General features: G+C 34.8%; 1 protein-coding gene across 1 annotated transcript; it reads right to left on the reverse strand.

The window, feature by feature from the left end:
• Window positions 1-1,456: 1,456 nt before the first annotated feature.
• LOC138691870 (oocyte zinc finger protein XlCOF6-like) lies at window positions 1,457-15,095 on the reverse strand. Its single transcript, XM_069814432.1, has 5 exons — window positions 14,803-15,095; window positions 10,533-10,621; window positions 8,810-8,905; window positions 6,077-6,159; window positions 1,457-3,047 (listed from the first exon to the last, which is right to left on the reverse strand). The coding sequence occupies exons 2-5, from the start codon at window positions 10,614-10,616 to the stop codon at window positions 2,210-2,212; spliced, it is 1,101 nt and encodes a 366-aa protein (XP_069670533.1). The 5' UTR covers window positions 10,617-10,621; window positions 14,803-15,095; the 3' UTR covers window positions 1,457-2,209.
• Window positions 15,096-15,756: the final 661 nt, after the last annotated feature.

Below are 15,756 nucleotides of genomic sequence, written 5' to 3' on the forward strand. Positions count from 1 at the left end.
TATTAAATATGGAGTTCCCCAGGGTTAAATTATAGGTCCATTGTTGTTACTAGTTTATATTAATGATTTAGCCTTGACCATAAACAATTTATCGCATGTAATTTTATTTCCAGATGATACAAGTTATTATTTCAAGTGAACAATAGTATAATTTTATAAACACTTCTGATACAGTGCTGAATCTAATGAATGAATGGTTCCATGCAAATAAACTAGCACTTAATGTTGATAAAACCAGTGCAGTCAAATTTAGTACACACAATAGTGCTCAGGTTTCCTACAGTATTCGATTAAATGGAACTCATCTCAAAATATCCATAAGCACAAAGTTTCTTGGTTTAGAGTTGGATAATCACTTAACTGGAAAACACATATAGAATGTATTACTTCTAGATTAAGCTCTGCTTGTTATGCATTAAGATCCTTATCTGCTATTGGTGATATAAACATACTTAAAGTCCACACCTGTGGAATAACGGTCAGCGCGCCTGGCTGCGAAACCAGGTGGCCCGGGTTCGAATCCTGGTCGGGGCAAGTTACCTGGTTGAGGTTTTTTCCGGGGTTTTCCCTCAACCCAATATGAGCAAATGCTGGGTAACTTTCGGTGCTGGACCCCGGACTCATTTCACCGGCATTATCACCTTCATCTCATTTAGACGCTAAATAACCTAGATGTTGATACAGCGTCGTAAAATAACCCAATAAAAAAAAACTTAAAATGTCATACTTTGCATATTTTCACTCTGTAATGAAATATGGATTAATATTCTGGGGTAACTCGTCTGAAGCAGCTAAACACATTTTTGTTTTACAAAAGAAAGCTATAAGAATAATGGCTAGTGTGCATAAAAAGACATCATGTAAAAATATTTACCAACATTTAGAAATCTTGACTTTACGTTGTGAGTATACTCTTTCCGTAATGATGTTGTATATTTAAAACCAAAGATACAGCCAGTACTGAAGACATTCATAATTTTAATACAAGATAAATCACATCTTCATTTACCCTCCGTTAGTCTAAGCTATTATAAAAAAGGATTTCGCTATTTTTTTATTGGGTTATTTTACGACGCTGTATCAACATCTAGGTTATTTAGCGTCTGAATGAAATGAAGGTGACAATGCCGCTGAAATGAGCCCGGGATCCAGCACCGAAAATTACCCAGCATTTGCTCGTATTGGGTTGAGGGAAAACCGCGGAAAAAACCTCAACCAGGTAACTTGCCCCGACCGGGATTCGAACCCGGGGAACCTCGTTTTGCGGCCACACGCGCTGACCGTTACTCCACAGGTGTGGACTTGTTTACTATGGCACTGTATTGTATATTCTTCTTTAGTTTAACTGATAAATTGTATATGCTGTAAATTGAATAGTAGTCTGTATAGCTGAATTGATGAATTTTTTTATGCTTATAAATTGAATTAATCTAGTTGATATAATTATACAAGTTTGTATAGTTTGGTTGATGAATTGTATATGCTTTAAAATGAACAGTAGTCTGTATAGCTCAACTGATGAATTGTTTATGATTATAAATTGAATTAATCCGTTTACTGTGTATTGTATATGTTTGTATAGTTTAGCTGAAGAATTGTATATGCATTAAATTGAATAGAAATCTGTATAGCTCAACTGATGAACTGTTTATGCTTATAATTTGAAGTAATTTGCATGATATGTATATCTCAACTAACTGAATTGTTTATGCTTTTAAATTGATTTAACTTACTTGATGTTTATTACATTTTATAGCTCAACTCATGAATACTCGTTTGGTCTGATGGGTTGGTTTCTTCCGAGGTTTTCCGCAGCAATGGGACTGATGCTGGGTGGTCTATGGCCTCACTTCACTTCATCCCCCTTTGGTCTGATTAACTACTTTGGTTTTTCCAAAGTTTTCCGCAATCATAAGGCAAAAGCCAGGTAATCTGTTGGCGAATCCTCGGTATCACCTCATCTCACTACATCTCGCCAAAAAAATTGTAAAAAATTGAAATGTAAATTATAAAAATTGTAATTGTAATCTTGTAAAATTTTGACTTTTTCCACATCTTAAAGCTCCTTTGCTAATATAAGATTTATGGAATATAATAAATGAAATGAAAAAAAAAATAGTATAATCTTTCCATATCTCAATATTCGCCTAGATAAGGTTATACAAGAAAACTATGAATTTCAGCATAATTGAGGATCATTCTCTCAAGGTCACATTTTGATAGATTTCTCGCACGTGAGGTTACACTTATGAGTTTTGAGTGAAGTCAAACTCGAGAAACATTTACCAGACACTTCGTGTATGAACGGCTTCTTGGCGGCGTGCGTAAGAGCATGTCTTTTAAGTATTGCAAATTGTGAGAAACATTTTTCACAGCTATCGCATTTGAACGGCTTCTCCCCTGTGTGCGTACGTATATGATCTTTAAGATGACATAATTTCGAGAAGCAATTTCCACAGATGTCGCATTTGAATGGCTTGTCGTCAGTATGGGATCGCGCATGTTCTTTAACACGCGATAGACTGGAGAAACATTTTCCACAGGTATTGCACTTAAACGGCTTATCGCCTGAGTGAATAAGTGTATGTTTTTTAAGATCCGAACGATTACAGAAACATTTGCCACAAACCTCGCACGTGAATGGTTTATCGTCTGTGTGAATCCGCACATGACATTTCAAAGATCCGCATCTTAAAAAAGATTTTCCACAGTAAGAGCATTTGAACGGCTTCTCACCTGTGTGGGTAAGTGTGTGAGTTTTCAGATGCGCTGATTGTGAGAAACAGTTTCCGCAGACATCGCATTTGAATGGCTTGTCGCCTGTGTGCGTTCTCAAATGTTCTTTAACACCCCAACGCGTGGAGAAACATTTGCCACACACGTCGCACTTGAAAGGCTTCTCGCCAGTGTGCATAAGTGTGTGATTTTTAAGAAGTGACAATTTTGGAAATGATTTTCCACAGACATCGCATACATGTCTTCTTTTCCTTTTGTCGAACATCTGGGTTCCAAATGAAGCTTCTTCATGTTCGTCAGTGTTGAGAATGCTGTAACCAAAATATATCAGCAGTGAAGATTACGAATATAACATTATGATTGGCTTTAAAATGTCCAATGTCGTGAAATACTAGATAACACAAAACAAGTTTGGAATTTGGATTTTGGGTACTCCATTATGTCCTGAAATTTTAAGTGTCAACTTCCAGGAACAGTGAATAACCGAAAAGCCGAATTCAAATCAGTCATAGTGAAAGTCTAAAAATAAAATAACGCAAAACATGGTGGCGCAATGGGGATAATGCTGTCATGAAATTTTTACAGGCATTTGATTCCTGTATAAACATCAGGGATTTCAAATAGGTTTAAGGACAGTAGCCAAACATTTCTTCTGAAGGATGTCGTTAAACTTTTAGTAGGAACTGTATTAATAATTTTATTTTTTACTAGCCGTACCTGTTAGAAATAAATATAAAGTAATTACATAATTAAAATAGGACATTTGATCCAGGGAACATTCGTGTTTGTTAGAAGGATAAATCGTTTAATATGTTACTTAATTTAAATTATATTTAAATAATTAAAATGCGATCATTTTGCTCCAGAGATCACTCATTTGGTGCAATGACAATTCCTTTGTTACATGCATCCATACTTCAATGAAGACTAACATATCATTTAGATTTAATGTGTATACTTTATTTTACTTGTTATATGTTTCCATTGAATTATGGTAATAACTTAATTTTAACTCTTGTTTTCTACGTATTCAGTAAATGGCGCTTGGCCCACTATGGTTCTGAACCCTTCAAATAACTTAAATTATATTATATTATATAAAAAGTGTGTTGATAACGGATGTACCCCGATAAGTAAGTTTTCAATTTGTTATGGGGGCTCTTGAATCTCAGGAGGAACAAATTTTATTTTACAACAGGGCAACATAATCTGCTTGGCTCATTACCCAAATTTTTTGCATTGCATTTAATGCATATGTATTTCATGTATTTTAACTCGATTCAATTGAGCAAAGTTAAAATTTGGATTATAAAATAATGAAATGCTAAGCTAACATATTATTACTGCATACTAAATCAATACACTCTCGTTGTTCGTTAATTCTCTGAGATAAACATTATTTTAAGAAATACAGGAAACGAATACACAGAATAGCCTATCAAGTTTTCTGTGCATAAGAAGCTATTTCAATCTTACCTGTCCTCAATTCACTCACAAGTTACTGTAATAACATTATAGCATTATGTCCATCCAGAGAAAGTACACTTTCCAATGGTGAAATAATAATTAATTATACAAATCGGTTAATTTAGTTTCCGATATTGCTTCATACAAACACAGGTACATTTTCTGTAGGCTATGATTTATAGCTTTCGATTGTTGTTGACCAAGGCCCCTTATAGACGAAGTTATTTGTTTATTTCATTACACGGCCTTAGATGGCAGTTATTTTAATTTTAAAACTCACTTATCTCATTAAATATCATTCCTATCAAAATTTTTCAAAGAATAAAACTTATCGAAAATGATTTTGAAAGAACTTTTTGTTATTAACATTTTTCACAAAAATCAATAATAAGCGAGAAATTTCGATTTATTTAATTCAGGCCCCCTTATAACCCCCCTTTTAAATAAAGTATTTTGAATGCCATATAGCCTAAAATCTAAGTTACAACGAACTTAATTTATATTCCAATTTTCATCGAAATCCGTTCAGCCATTATCGCGTGAAAAGGTAACAAACACACAGACAGACAGACAGACATACAAAGAAAAATTAAAAAAAAAGCGATTTTCGGTTTCAGGGTGGTTAATTATATATGTTAGGACCAATTATTGGCATGCTCAGGAAAGTTGGAAGCAAATTACTGGAACAATTTGTCCTGACTTTAGGATTTGGAACCAATGATACTAGGAATACAGAGTGTTTCAGGGGGAATAGTATATATTGTAGGAGGTAGTAATATAGACAAATTCGAATAAAAATGTGCATATAAAATGTGTCCAATTTTATTGAGTACAGAGATGCAGCTGTTAGAATGTAACCCAAGAAGGTGTTTCGATTTATGAAAATCGACTTTGACCGCAATCATTTGCAAATATACTATACTATACTATAATATACTATGAAAAGTTCAAAGTTGCGTTCATTCATTAAAGTCTAAATCCTTGAGTTTGATCCATACGTGACTTCCTCCATTTTCAATAAAGCCAGTGGTCCAAAATCATTACGAGTAAGTAACTACGTTTAAAATAAATATTAAATGAATTGCATTTTAATCTAAAATGTGGACAGCATGAAGAAACCCTCTTCTGGAAATGTCCGACACATTTGTGGAAAAAAAGAAGCTGCATATGCTGACAGACAAAATTAATGAAAACAAACAGAGCACCATTTCACAGTACTGGGCACACAAGAAAGGTGATGTCGAATATGTATCAACACATAGTTATATATTAATAACCGTTTTAGATATCAAACAAGATCTGTGAATGTGGGCCCCAATTTTTTAACATAATATTTTGCTGGAAAAAGTGAAAAGAGAAATTAAACGCAGTAAGAACCCACTAGCTGAATTTACTCACTGCATGTGTTATGCAAACCTGAACAGCTGTGCATGTATCTGATCCAGCACTAATGCTACTACTGACAACTGTGCAGCAGATCTAAACAAAGGCATTAAGTACTTAATCCATGGCGCTACAGCCCACGAAGAGCCTCACACCCACATGCCGAAGCAGAGGTGAACGATCATCCAAACAGAATGGAGGTATCGTGTGGTTAGCACGATGATCCCCACCAGGCATTTGTCACTTAGATTACTGGGTGGGACCAGTCCAATACTCTGGCCGAAATTTCATGAGAAAATTTCTTCTCCGATGAGGATTCGAACCAGAGCGCATCCCATAAAATGAGTCGTTGGTAGGATGCCTAACGACACGACGCCACTGCATTAAGTATTACACTTTTTTTTTTCATAAACGAGTGCAAAACCCTTTGCAATCATTTAAATGAATCAGCGAAATCAAGCACTAATTAAAGACAAGATCACACGCTCACCTCTCAGCCAAGTCTTCAGATTCTTCTTTCATTATTTCCAGCTCAGCTTCTTCTTTTACTTCAACCATGTCAAGTGTCTCTTCCTGTAAACAAAGAATATAATAGATAATATTAGTGCAGACAGTTCGAAAGCCTCACGAGAACAGACACACAAAGTAAGTGCAGAAGTTGTGTGACTCAGGTTACTAGCGCTGGAGTTTGCAGTTGGAGAAAAATATGCTAATAATTCATATTGAGTGCTGATGAAGAATTCGATATTTTAAGAAGTGAAGGTTTATCAGCGACAGTGAGTGGCGAAGGCAGACGATATTCAGCCTTCAAGGAAAGATACAGGGAATAGATTACGTGTGCCATCAGTTGAACAGCACAGCTGATGCAATACAGCTACCAAAACACGACATGTAGCTGTAGACTTTGAAAATACTGTGGACTCTCATTGGTAATATGCAAGAGAAACTTGAGCTTCAATGCAAAATAACATTTTCATGGATATTTATAAGGAATGATGATGGTAATGCACTAATACCAATAGTAGCAAAAATAATAACAATAACAATGAAAGAAATAATATAATAGTGATGATAATAATGATAATAATAATGACAAAAATAGTAGAAAAATAATAATAATAATGAAAGAAATAATATAACAATGATGATGTTAATAATGATAATGATGATGATAATAACAATAATAGTAGCAAAAATAATGATAATGAAAGAAATAATATAACAGTGATGATGTTAATGATGATGATGATAATAATAATAATAATAATAATAATAATAATAATAATAATAATGAAAGAAATAATATAACAGTGATGATGTTAATAATGATGATGATAATAACAATAATAGTAGCAATAATAATAATAATAATAATAATAATAATAATAATAATAATAATAATAGTAATAATGAAAGAAATAATATAACAGTGATGATGTTAATGATAATGATGATGACGATGATGATGATGACGATAATAATAATAATAATGAAAGAAATAATATAACAATGATGATGTTAATAAGGATAATGATGATAATAACAATAATAGTAGCAAAAATAATGGTAATAATGAAAGAAATAATATAATAATGATGTTAATAATGATAATAATAATAATAATATTAATGATAATGACGATGATAATATTAATAATGTCTCTTACATTGAAACAGGCGAAATCTTGTTCACACATTTAAACATACAGATATATCAGATTTGACATTTACATATCAGTGTAAAGTTAGAAGTGATGCGATTAACATAACAAAATCAGAATGAGACATCTGAATAAATTGCACACAATACAAATAAGAAACACAATGAAACTCGTGTTAATGTTAAGTTAGAAGGAAGTGCGCATCACATAATAAGGTTAGAGACAGAAAAGGGAAGAAATGGTGACAGGAAGAATAAAGACATGGCAATACCTATCAGTGTTATAAGCAAATACGATTTCCATAGTACAATTATAAACACGCAATTAAAAATGTAGACAATAAAAAAATAAACACAGTGGAATAACAGTTTCGGAAAATGTTGGAAAAGACAAAACGAGCTAACCAGATGGAGCCGCAAATAACGGTGCAACCAAGCACATCTCCGGATCATCAGGCAAATCTGCCTATATTTGAGCTACGTCATGAAGAGAGTCCATCAGCTACAGTAAGTAGGAACTGCACAAGTTATAAGCACATCTTACTAGGGATCTTCGAATAATTAAATATTTCTGCACACGAAAACTGGGTGATTCACGAAGAATTACCAGCACAAAGGGAGGGCCTTCCTCAGGTCTAATGGAGCAAAAAATGCATGTGAAAAAATAGCTTTCAGGTTATGGAAAGTTTGAAATCAGAGGCAAAATTTAATAACATCACCACAGAAAACAATAAATGGACGCAGTTCCCATTCTTGTAACTGTTTGCTTAGTGTATGCTTTACTCTGCTTATCAACTCAGTTTTTACAAGAGATTTTCTAACGTGTCTGCCTCTACCTCCACACACCTGTCGCACGCTTATGAAACGCGCGAGTTGCCATCCTTAACTTATCAGGGCTGTTCCTGATGATTGCTGGAACGTCCGTAATGTGTACAATTAATTCTTCACGTGTGTTTATCTGAATCAGATAGACGAGATCCTTCATCCACCCCATAAGCAATAATCAAGGGGTGTCAAATCTGGAGACCTGGCCAATGCAGGTGAAGTGAACTACTTTGCCAAATGTTCCATTAATAGTCTTAGGGTTTGGAATCCTATGATCAGGATAACAGCGGACATATTCTGCTGTAGCATTTTCCTCACACAACTATCATACACGACAATGTATGACGTCAATTGTACATGAACAAATGACTCTCGATGCATTGCAAAGTAAACCCCGCACTGACATTTGAGAGCTGTATTCGTACCAACATGTTTAGAAAATCAATGATTACTCACGAATTATGTGAAATAGGAAAAAAAAAATTATTAGGAAAATATGTTCCAAATAATTTTGCATCAGTATCTACTGGAAATAAACTTACATCATTTGAAAATTGTTTTTATATAGAATGTAAATATGAATTATAGTCCAGCACACCGAAAATAATCAGTAATACGTACTAGAGATATGATGTCGCAATACTGTTAGTGAGGATTTAATGGGACGTAGTTTTCTGCCAAACAGAACACAACATCAATATAAAAACAGTTGAGGTGCAACAATCAACACATCACTCACCTCTGGCTCACACTTCACCGTAACGAACGGAACTGGCTTTGCAGAGTCCTCAGTCTTCACTTCCCTTTTCAGGTCAGACAGGGGGTTGCTGCATTGCTACGAAAACCAGAGACATAATGAATATGTGGAAGAGTGTTATCATTGGATGCTGGGTGCACATGTCTTGTAGATGGGTAACACACAGAATGTAAGAACCAGATGATGAGGGTCGTGCGGGACTCAAACCCACACCCGAGTACTATGTGGATTCATGAGTCCACCTCACCAGACTTCAAGTTCCAGCTGTAGATTTTCCAGGATATTTCAAAAGAGGTCAAATTTCACAGCCACTGATTGAAAATGGTGCACCAGCTCATTCTACACGCCAGCAGTATATGGATCACTGAGTAGAATGACAGATATCAAAACTTTGAAACTGTAACTTGACTTCTTGTTTTTTCACGTGTAGTGATCTGTACTGTGTTCAATCAGATTTCGCATTGTCTTAAGGTGTAGTGTGTACACTCCCAAGGGCGTAGGAATGAGCGACATAAACGATGCAACAGATATTTTCCAACTAATTCAGTCATACAGTACATAATATAAACACCCGCAGAAAGAATTTTTTTATATTTTATTGCATTATTTTACGACGCTTTATCAACATCTTAGGTTATTTAGCGTCTCAATGAGATGAAGATGATAATGCCGGTGAAATGAGTCCGGGGTCCAGCACCGAAAGTTACCCAGCATTTGCTCGTATTGGGTTGAGGGAAAACCCCGGAAAAAACCTCAACCAGGTAACTTGTCCCGACCGGGAATAGAACCCAGGCCACCTGGTTTCGCAGCCAGACGTGCTGACAGTTACTCCACAGGTGTGGACTTTTGCTTGGATTTTGGATAGTCTGTTAATTCCAGTTCGTGATTTACGTGTTTATGTATTGCTTTTGGCTGAAGTTTAAAAAAAAAAAAAAAAATGATATTTCTAATGTATTTACTTTACAACATTAAGGGTTTCTATTACTAGAACAAAATATCTATTATGTAGTTTCGTATCTTATTAATGGGAGAAGAGTGCTTATATGGTAACAGTGTGAAATATTGTTTGCCATTAAAATGTTGAACAAGACGTAAATAAGGCCACTATTGTTTTAAAAAGTAAAAGTACACAAGCATTGCGCCTCTAGGTTGCAGATAAAAGTACCTGGAAGGCTATATTTAATACAAACTCCTTCAAATATGATCGTACTGTAAAAGAAATAGAGATGATTAGACACAATGCTGCAGTCTGGCTTCAATTAAATGGTCTCCAATCGTAAGTAAGGTAAAATATTAATGGCACTACAACTGTGCTATTAATTCATTTTGTCACACTTGATAGAAATGCAAAAGGAAGCAGGCTGGAAAAAGAGAAAGGAATGTAGGAGGAAGAGAATGTCTAAAATACCGAGCAATCTTTTAACCAACATTTCTATTTTCTTCCTCATTACTTCTAAGCAACGACAGAACATAACGTTATCCAGAATCTCAATATTTAATACAAGTTATATAATGATACAACACACCAATACACCATGCACTATAAGAAACTTACTAGAACAGAACAAATGAGAGTCAGGAAATGTACGAAATAAAATATTGTAGATACCGGTAATATTATAGCATAATAATAATCACCCAACAAACAAATTAAAAAACGAATCTTTTAATTCTGAGCTTTACTTTAAAATTCATTCATACTTACATCTGCTGAAAGAAACGCCTCTCTTTCATCATTTGATTGCACATCCGAATGGCTGAGCTCGAGTTCCATCTTGATAAGATCCATTTCAACTGAAAGAACAATGCCATAAAATTAGCTAATTAATGTTTGTGAAATATTCAAAATGTCCTAAATACTACTGCACGTGTGTCATGTTTTCATTCAGACTTTGCCAGCAACTTTACGTATCACTTAAACCTGAAATGTAATTATTGTAATCATGAGATGCAGGAATTATTTTTCTAAAGAATATAGCTTCGTATTCGCAAAGTTAAACAAACAATGACATCATTAAATGGCGGCAGTAACGTCACAACACAACCGAGGTGAAAAGCAATGACAAATAAACAAAATCATGAAAAACAATAATTACACAGAACATGATATTCCATTCTGAAAAAGAACCCATCAGTTATTTACAATAAGATATCACGAACACAACACATATTACCTACCAAAATGCTTAATATATTTATAAGGCATACCAAAAACCGTGACAAAGCAAACCTAACCTCTCACTGCTCTCACACCATAAGGAAACTCGTTTTCTATCTATGTACCTACAATATATATGAAAAGCCACATTCATATTACAAACCAAAAACCTCAAGAAACAAAAACTATACTCTCACTGATTTTACACCTTACGAAAACTCGTTATCCACGTACCTACGTATCAAAAGCAATATAGGCCCATATAGTGCGTACCAAAAACCCCAACAAACCTAACCTCTTTCTTCAAAGAAATCAAATAAACACATACCATCCATTATGCATAATTATTACCCTCTAAAAAGGAAAACGACATTGTAAAATACAAATTATGGTTCTCCTTTGGAAAATCAACGCTCCTCCATGTGCTTGTCGCATTTGTGACAAATATAATCAACTTTCCCTTTAAAACACCATACGAATTGCCAAATTCTGAAACGAACATTATAATTTATTTTTCAGAAAAGCTACACCAAAAAAAGGTATAATATTCTTTCGCTTCATTGGTTTCTGTGAGATGTATATAGTGATAAACACGTCATTTTAGTTTCCACCCTTAAACACTCCCAGTATAGAAATCATCGCATACTTACCTGTATATTCCATCCACCGCTGTAGCCCCCACTCTGCCATACATTACAAAATAACACTCGAGTGGTCCACAGGGCGCACTACTAGGGGAATGGTTAATTCATCCTGGACCTGTCGCATGTTATGTTGGTAAATAGATAACAGCAGGTTGCGAATTAGGATTTTTGATAAGGGGGGATAGAATCCTAGATAGAGAATACCACATATAAAATTATTATTATCCTCATTCCATACGGGTCAATGCTTGGTCGCACTGAGTTGTTTGTCTTGCATCTTGATTATAATAATAATAATATCCATGAGCAGGCTTAAGATAAGATGTGCAATTCCTAAGTTATTGATTGTTGTAAGGTTGCCAGTGATGATAATACATCAATATTATTTTCTTTGATTACTTTACGCTTGATAAAGTATACTCGTATTAAACAAATATATTTTGTGAGGGGGGGGGGAAAGAACTTATCTCTGGCAGGGATGTTAATATTATCCTGAAAGTATTTGTGCCAGGAAACTAAAACAACGTGATTACCACTATATAGTACATCTCATTGCAGAAAAAAAAAAAGAGCCTGCTTTTTTTTTTTTTTTTTTTTTTTAGAATACCGAATGATATATCTTAAAATAACGCGAAAATCCTCAACCCTAAGCACCACGGTACGTTCATTAAAAGAGGAATCAGAAATGGATTATTCACTTCTTTGCTTCACACCACTGGGACCAAAAACGGAATCCATAACCAAGGAAGAAAGCAATAAATGAACTGGTCTCAAATATAAGAAATAATACAATAAATTACTCATCATGGAAACACATGCTACATATCAGTGAAACAGATTAATACCAATCGACAATAAAAATTACAAGTGTACCAATCTAATGTTTCGAATTCACAGTAATCTAAATGACATACACACTACAGGTGGGTGTGACCAATATTGACAATTTTAAATAAAGGGTGTCTAATTCGTATAGGTTTATTCAGTAATTTATCTGTCGTAGAGGTCCTTTTGAAATATTTGTAATTTTTACTGTACCACAAGGTACCCCTCCAATTTTAATACCATTTATAGTATGTATTGAAACAATTATTAATATATTGAATAAGATATCATCGAGCGTGACAGCATTTTGCTGTATCAGCTCCGAACTAGGTCACTTGAGAAAAAATCGCATTGATAGAGAATACCTAGGTACGTAGTTATTTTGTCACAATGTGATTTTTTTTGTCTTCAGATGATTCTTGGTGGTTGAGAATGTTTCTCATAACGAGCTGATATATGTTCGTGCTTATGACTCTTCTGTGAAATGAACTAATATACCGGTGTCATGTCTTATATCAACAATAGTGATTATAGTTATGGGTAATATATATACTAAACACAGAACGCGCTCCTCAGCTGTCTTATCGTGATGTGTGGGCGCGTATATTCACCCAAGATTGTTTACAAATGAATGGATCAATCATTCGTGGAAGAATGCAGCGAGTGCACTGTAACTTAAGGCGTGTCCCAAAGCTACATTTACAGCTGAAGTGAAAGAGATAGTTGCTAAGCGCTACAAGCGCGAGAAATGCAAAAAATCATCTCAAGCTTCATGACTGTATGATATTAGCACAGTCTAGTATATAGTCACGAAGCTTGAGTTTATGGGGTGCTAGGAACAATAGACTGTGCAGGTACTATTTCGCATTATCTGTAATGAGGCGATAGTAGCGATTCTAGTGGTTAGCAACTATCTATGGATGCATATTTACTACGTACTGAGCTTCGTGACTATATACTATAGAGATGGGACAAACTGTTCTTTTTAAGAAACAGTTTCGACTGTAACTGTTTCATGAACGAAGATGTTCCAAAATAACAGTTTCATAAGAATATGTTTACAACGTGAGTGCCAACTGTTTCAACCTCTCATCTCCTTCAGGAACATGTTTCAAAGCCCTTGAATCGTCTTTCAGTGCATTATGAGAACGAAAATCATTTTTCGTAGGTTACTGTTAAGGGTACCAGTAAATAACTACAATTCAAAATGACTCTATTTTACTAAAAATATTGCACATAAACCTAGAAGAGTTTAATAACGATGACATTAACCGATGGTATTTTTCGCGGGAATATTAATAATTATTAACACTATGTTAGGGCACCATGAACATATTCTCCATCAATGGACAGCTAATAATTAGGAGATTTATTAGGGATTTTGATTCGTACAATTAAATTGCGCGATCCTACATAGGCTACTGTTGCACGAAGGCCGTGTGGAACATGGATAATATTATATCGACTTTCGATTGGAGGTCAATGATAGCGCCACACATGGCCTTTGCGGACAGCAAAGAAGTGGAAAACTGTTTTGAAATTGAACTGTTTATCTGTTGGAACCATGTGGAACGTTGAAGTGATCACTGGAGCAGTGTAACACCCTTTGGAACAGGTTATATCACGAAACGAAACAGTTTCAAATAAACTGTTCCAGCTTTTTTTACCCATCTCTATACACTAGACTGTGATATTGGATTGTGCTATCGGTCGGAGATGGTGATTTCTCGGCGTTGTGATTTTGGAACTAAAGTCACATCACAGTCTACTATATACAGTCACGAAGCTAGAGTTTTGAGGATGCTAGAAACAATAGACTGTGCCGGTACTATTTCGCATTGTCTGTAATGAGGCGATATTAGCGATCCTAGTGGTGAGCAACTATCCAATGTTTGTATATTTACTAAGTATTGAGCTTCGTGACTGTATATACTAGACTGTGGTCACATCCGGAAGGATTGACAAACCTGTCACATCAACAAAACAATGGGTCTTAAGATCACAGCCCACGACTAGAATACATCAACCATAATTATAAAACACACAAGACTTTTCTCCAATCACAAAAAAAAAAAAAAACTAATCAGAGACACCGATGACGCCAATCTTATGACACCATCCACTCTCTAATCTTGACTAATTCTCACAAACATACTACGATACCATAAATCCTATACTCTAGGGGCGAACCAGCGCTCGGGTAGTTCCAGTGATTTTGGAAGTGAAAATAGTTGATTTGTATGGAGATGTAGATGGTCGTATATGCAACGCATAACTAAAATAATCAAACATAACCTGTCACAGATTCGTATATGTAAGCTGTATAAGCGAAGTATGAAGGGAACTACCTCAAGGCTAGTTTAGGCCTTTTCGAAACTCGTGTATAGAAATCAAACACAAAGCATGTGTAACATTCCCAGCAACATTGCAGATCAAAGTGCATTTCTATAAATGAGTTCGTGATATTGTACAGCGATGTAATAGGCTACCCAACACTTGTAAATTTAGTGGAAACAAATACTGTTTCACTTCCAAGTTCTGCAATGACGAAAAAACAAAATTTTGGTGTTAAATATATCAAAAGTTGCACGATAATGAAATATAATAAATCTAAACATACACATACAATCTCAAACTTGCATTGAAAGAAATACTATTAAATAACACAAACATGCCACCTTAGTCTTAAGGAGACCGTGACTCAACGAGATCAGGATTCAGTAAACTGTTTGACTGTCCCAAGTAACGAGTACAAAGAAACAAACTTTTCATTATCATGGACACTTCTTCCACGAATAATATATTTTAATCAGCAAAATACCCCAATAACCATGCCAGTTTTGCTACTGGAGAAATTCTTATAAACTTTATATGCATTCCCGAACATTTTCCTGAATCGAATTTCTCATATGATCTCTTTTCCGAATGGTCTCTTTCCCGAATAATCTTTTGGAAGTATACTTGAAATCTAAAAAACACAAAGGCAATAGTCATTGGGATTGTAAAAGACTACAATCATGTCGACTCCATAGAAAAGCTGAAATTTATCTAACTTTTTGAAGTATACTTGAAACAAAACCCAATAGTTATAGGGATTTTAGAAGACTACAATCTTTCCGTTTCCTTATAAAAGCTGAAATTTATCTGTAACTTTTAAAGTGAAAATTCGTAATGGAAGGCAACCACACAATTGTCGGTAAAAATATTACTTTTGGAGGGTTAGGCCTAGTAGGGTTACATATAGGCCTACTTGAAATCTAAAATACACAAAGGTATAATACTTACTGGGAACAAAGCTAAGC

The sequence above is a fragment of the Periplaneta americana genome, chromosome 16 (assembly GCF_040183065.1).
Source record: "Periplaneta americana isolate PAMFEO1 chromosome 16, P.americana_PAMFEO1_priV1, whole genome shotgun sequence".
NCBI classification, from domain to species: Eukaryota; Metazoa; Arthropoda; class Insecta; order Blattodea; family Blattidae; genus Periplaneta; species Periplaneta americana.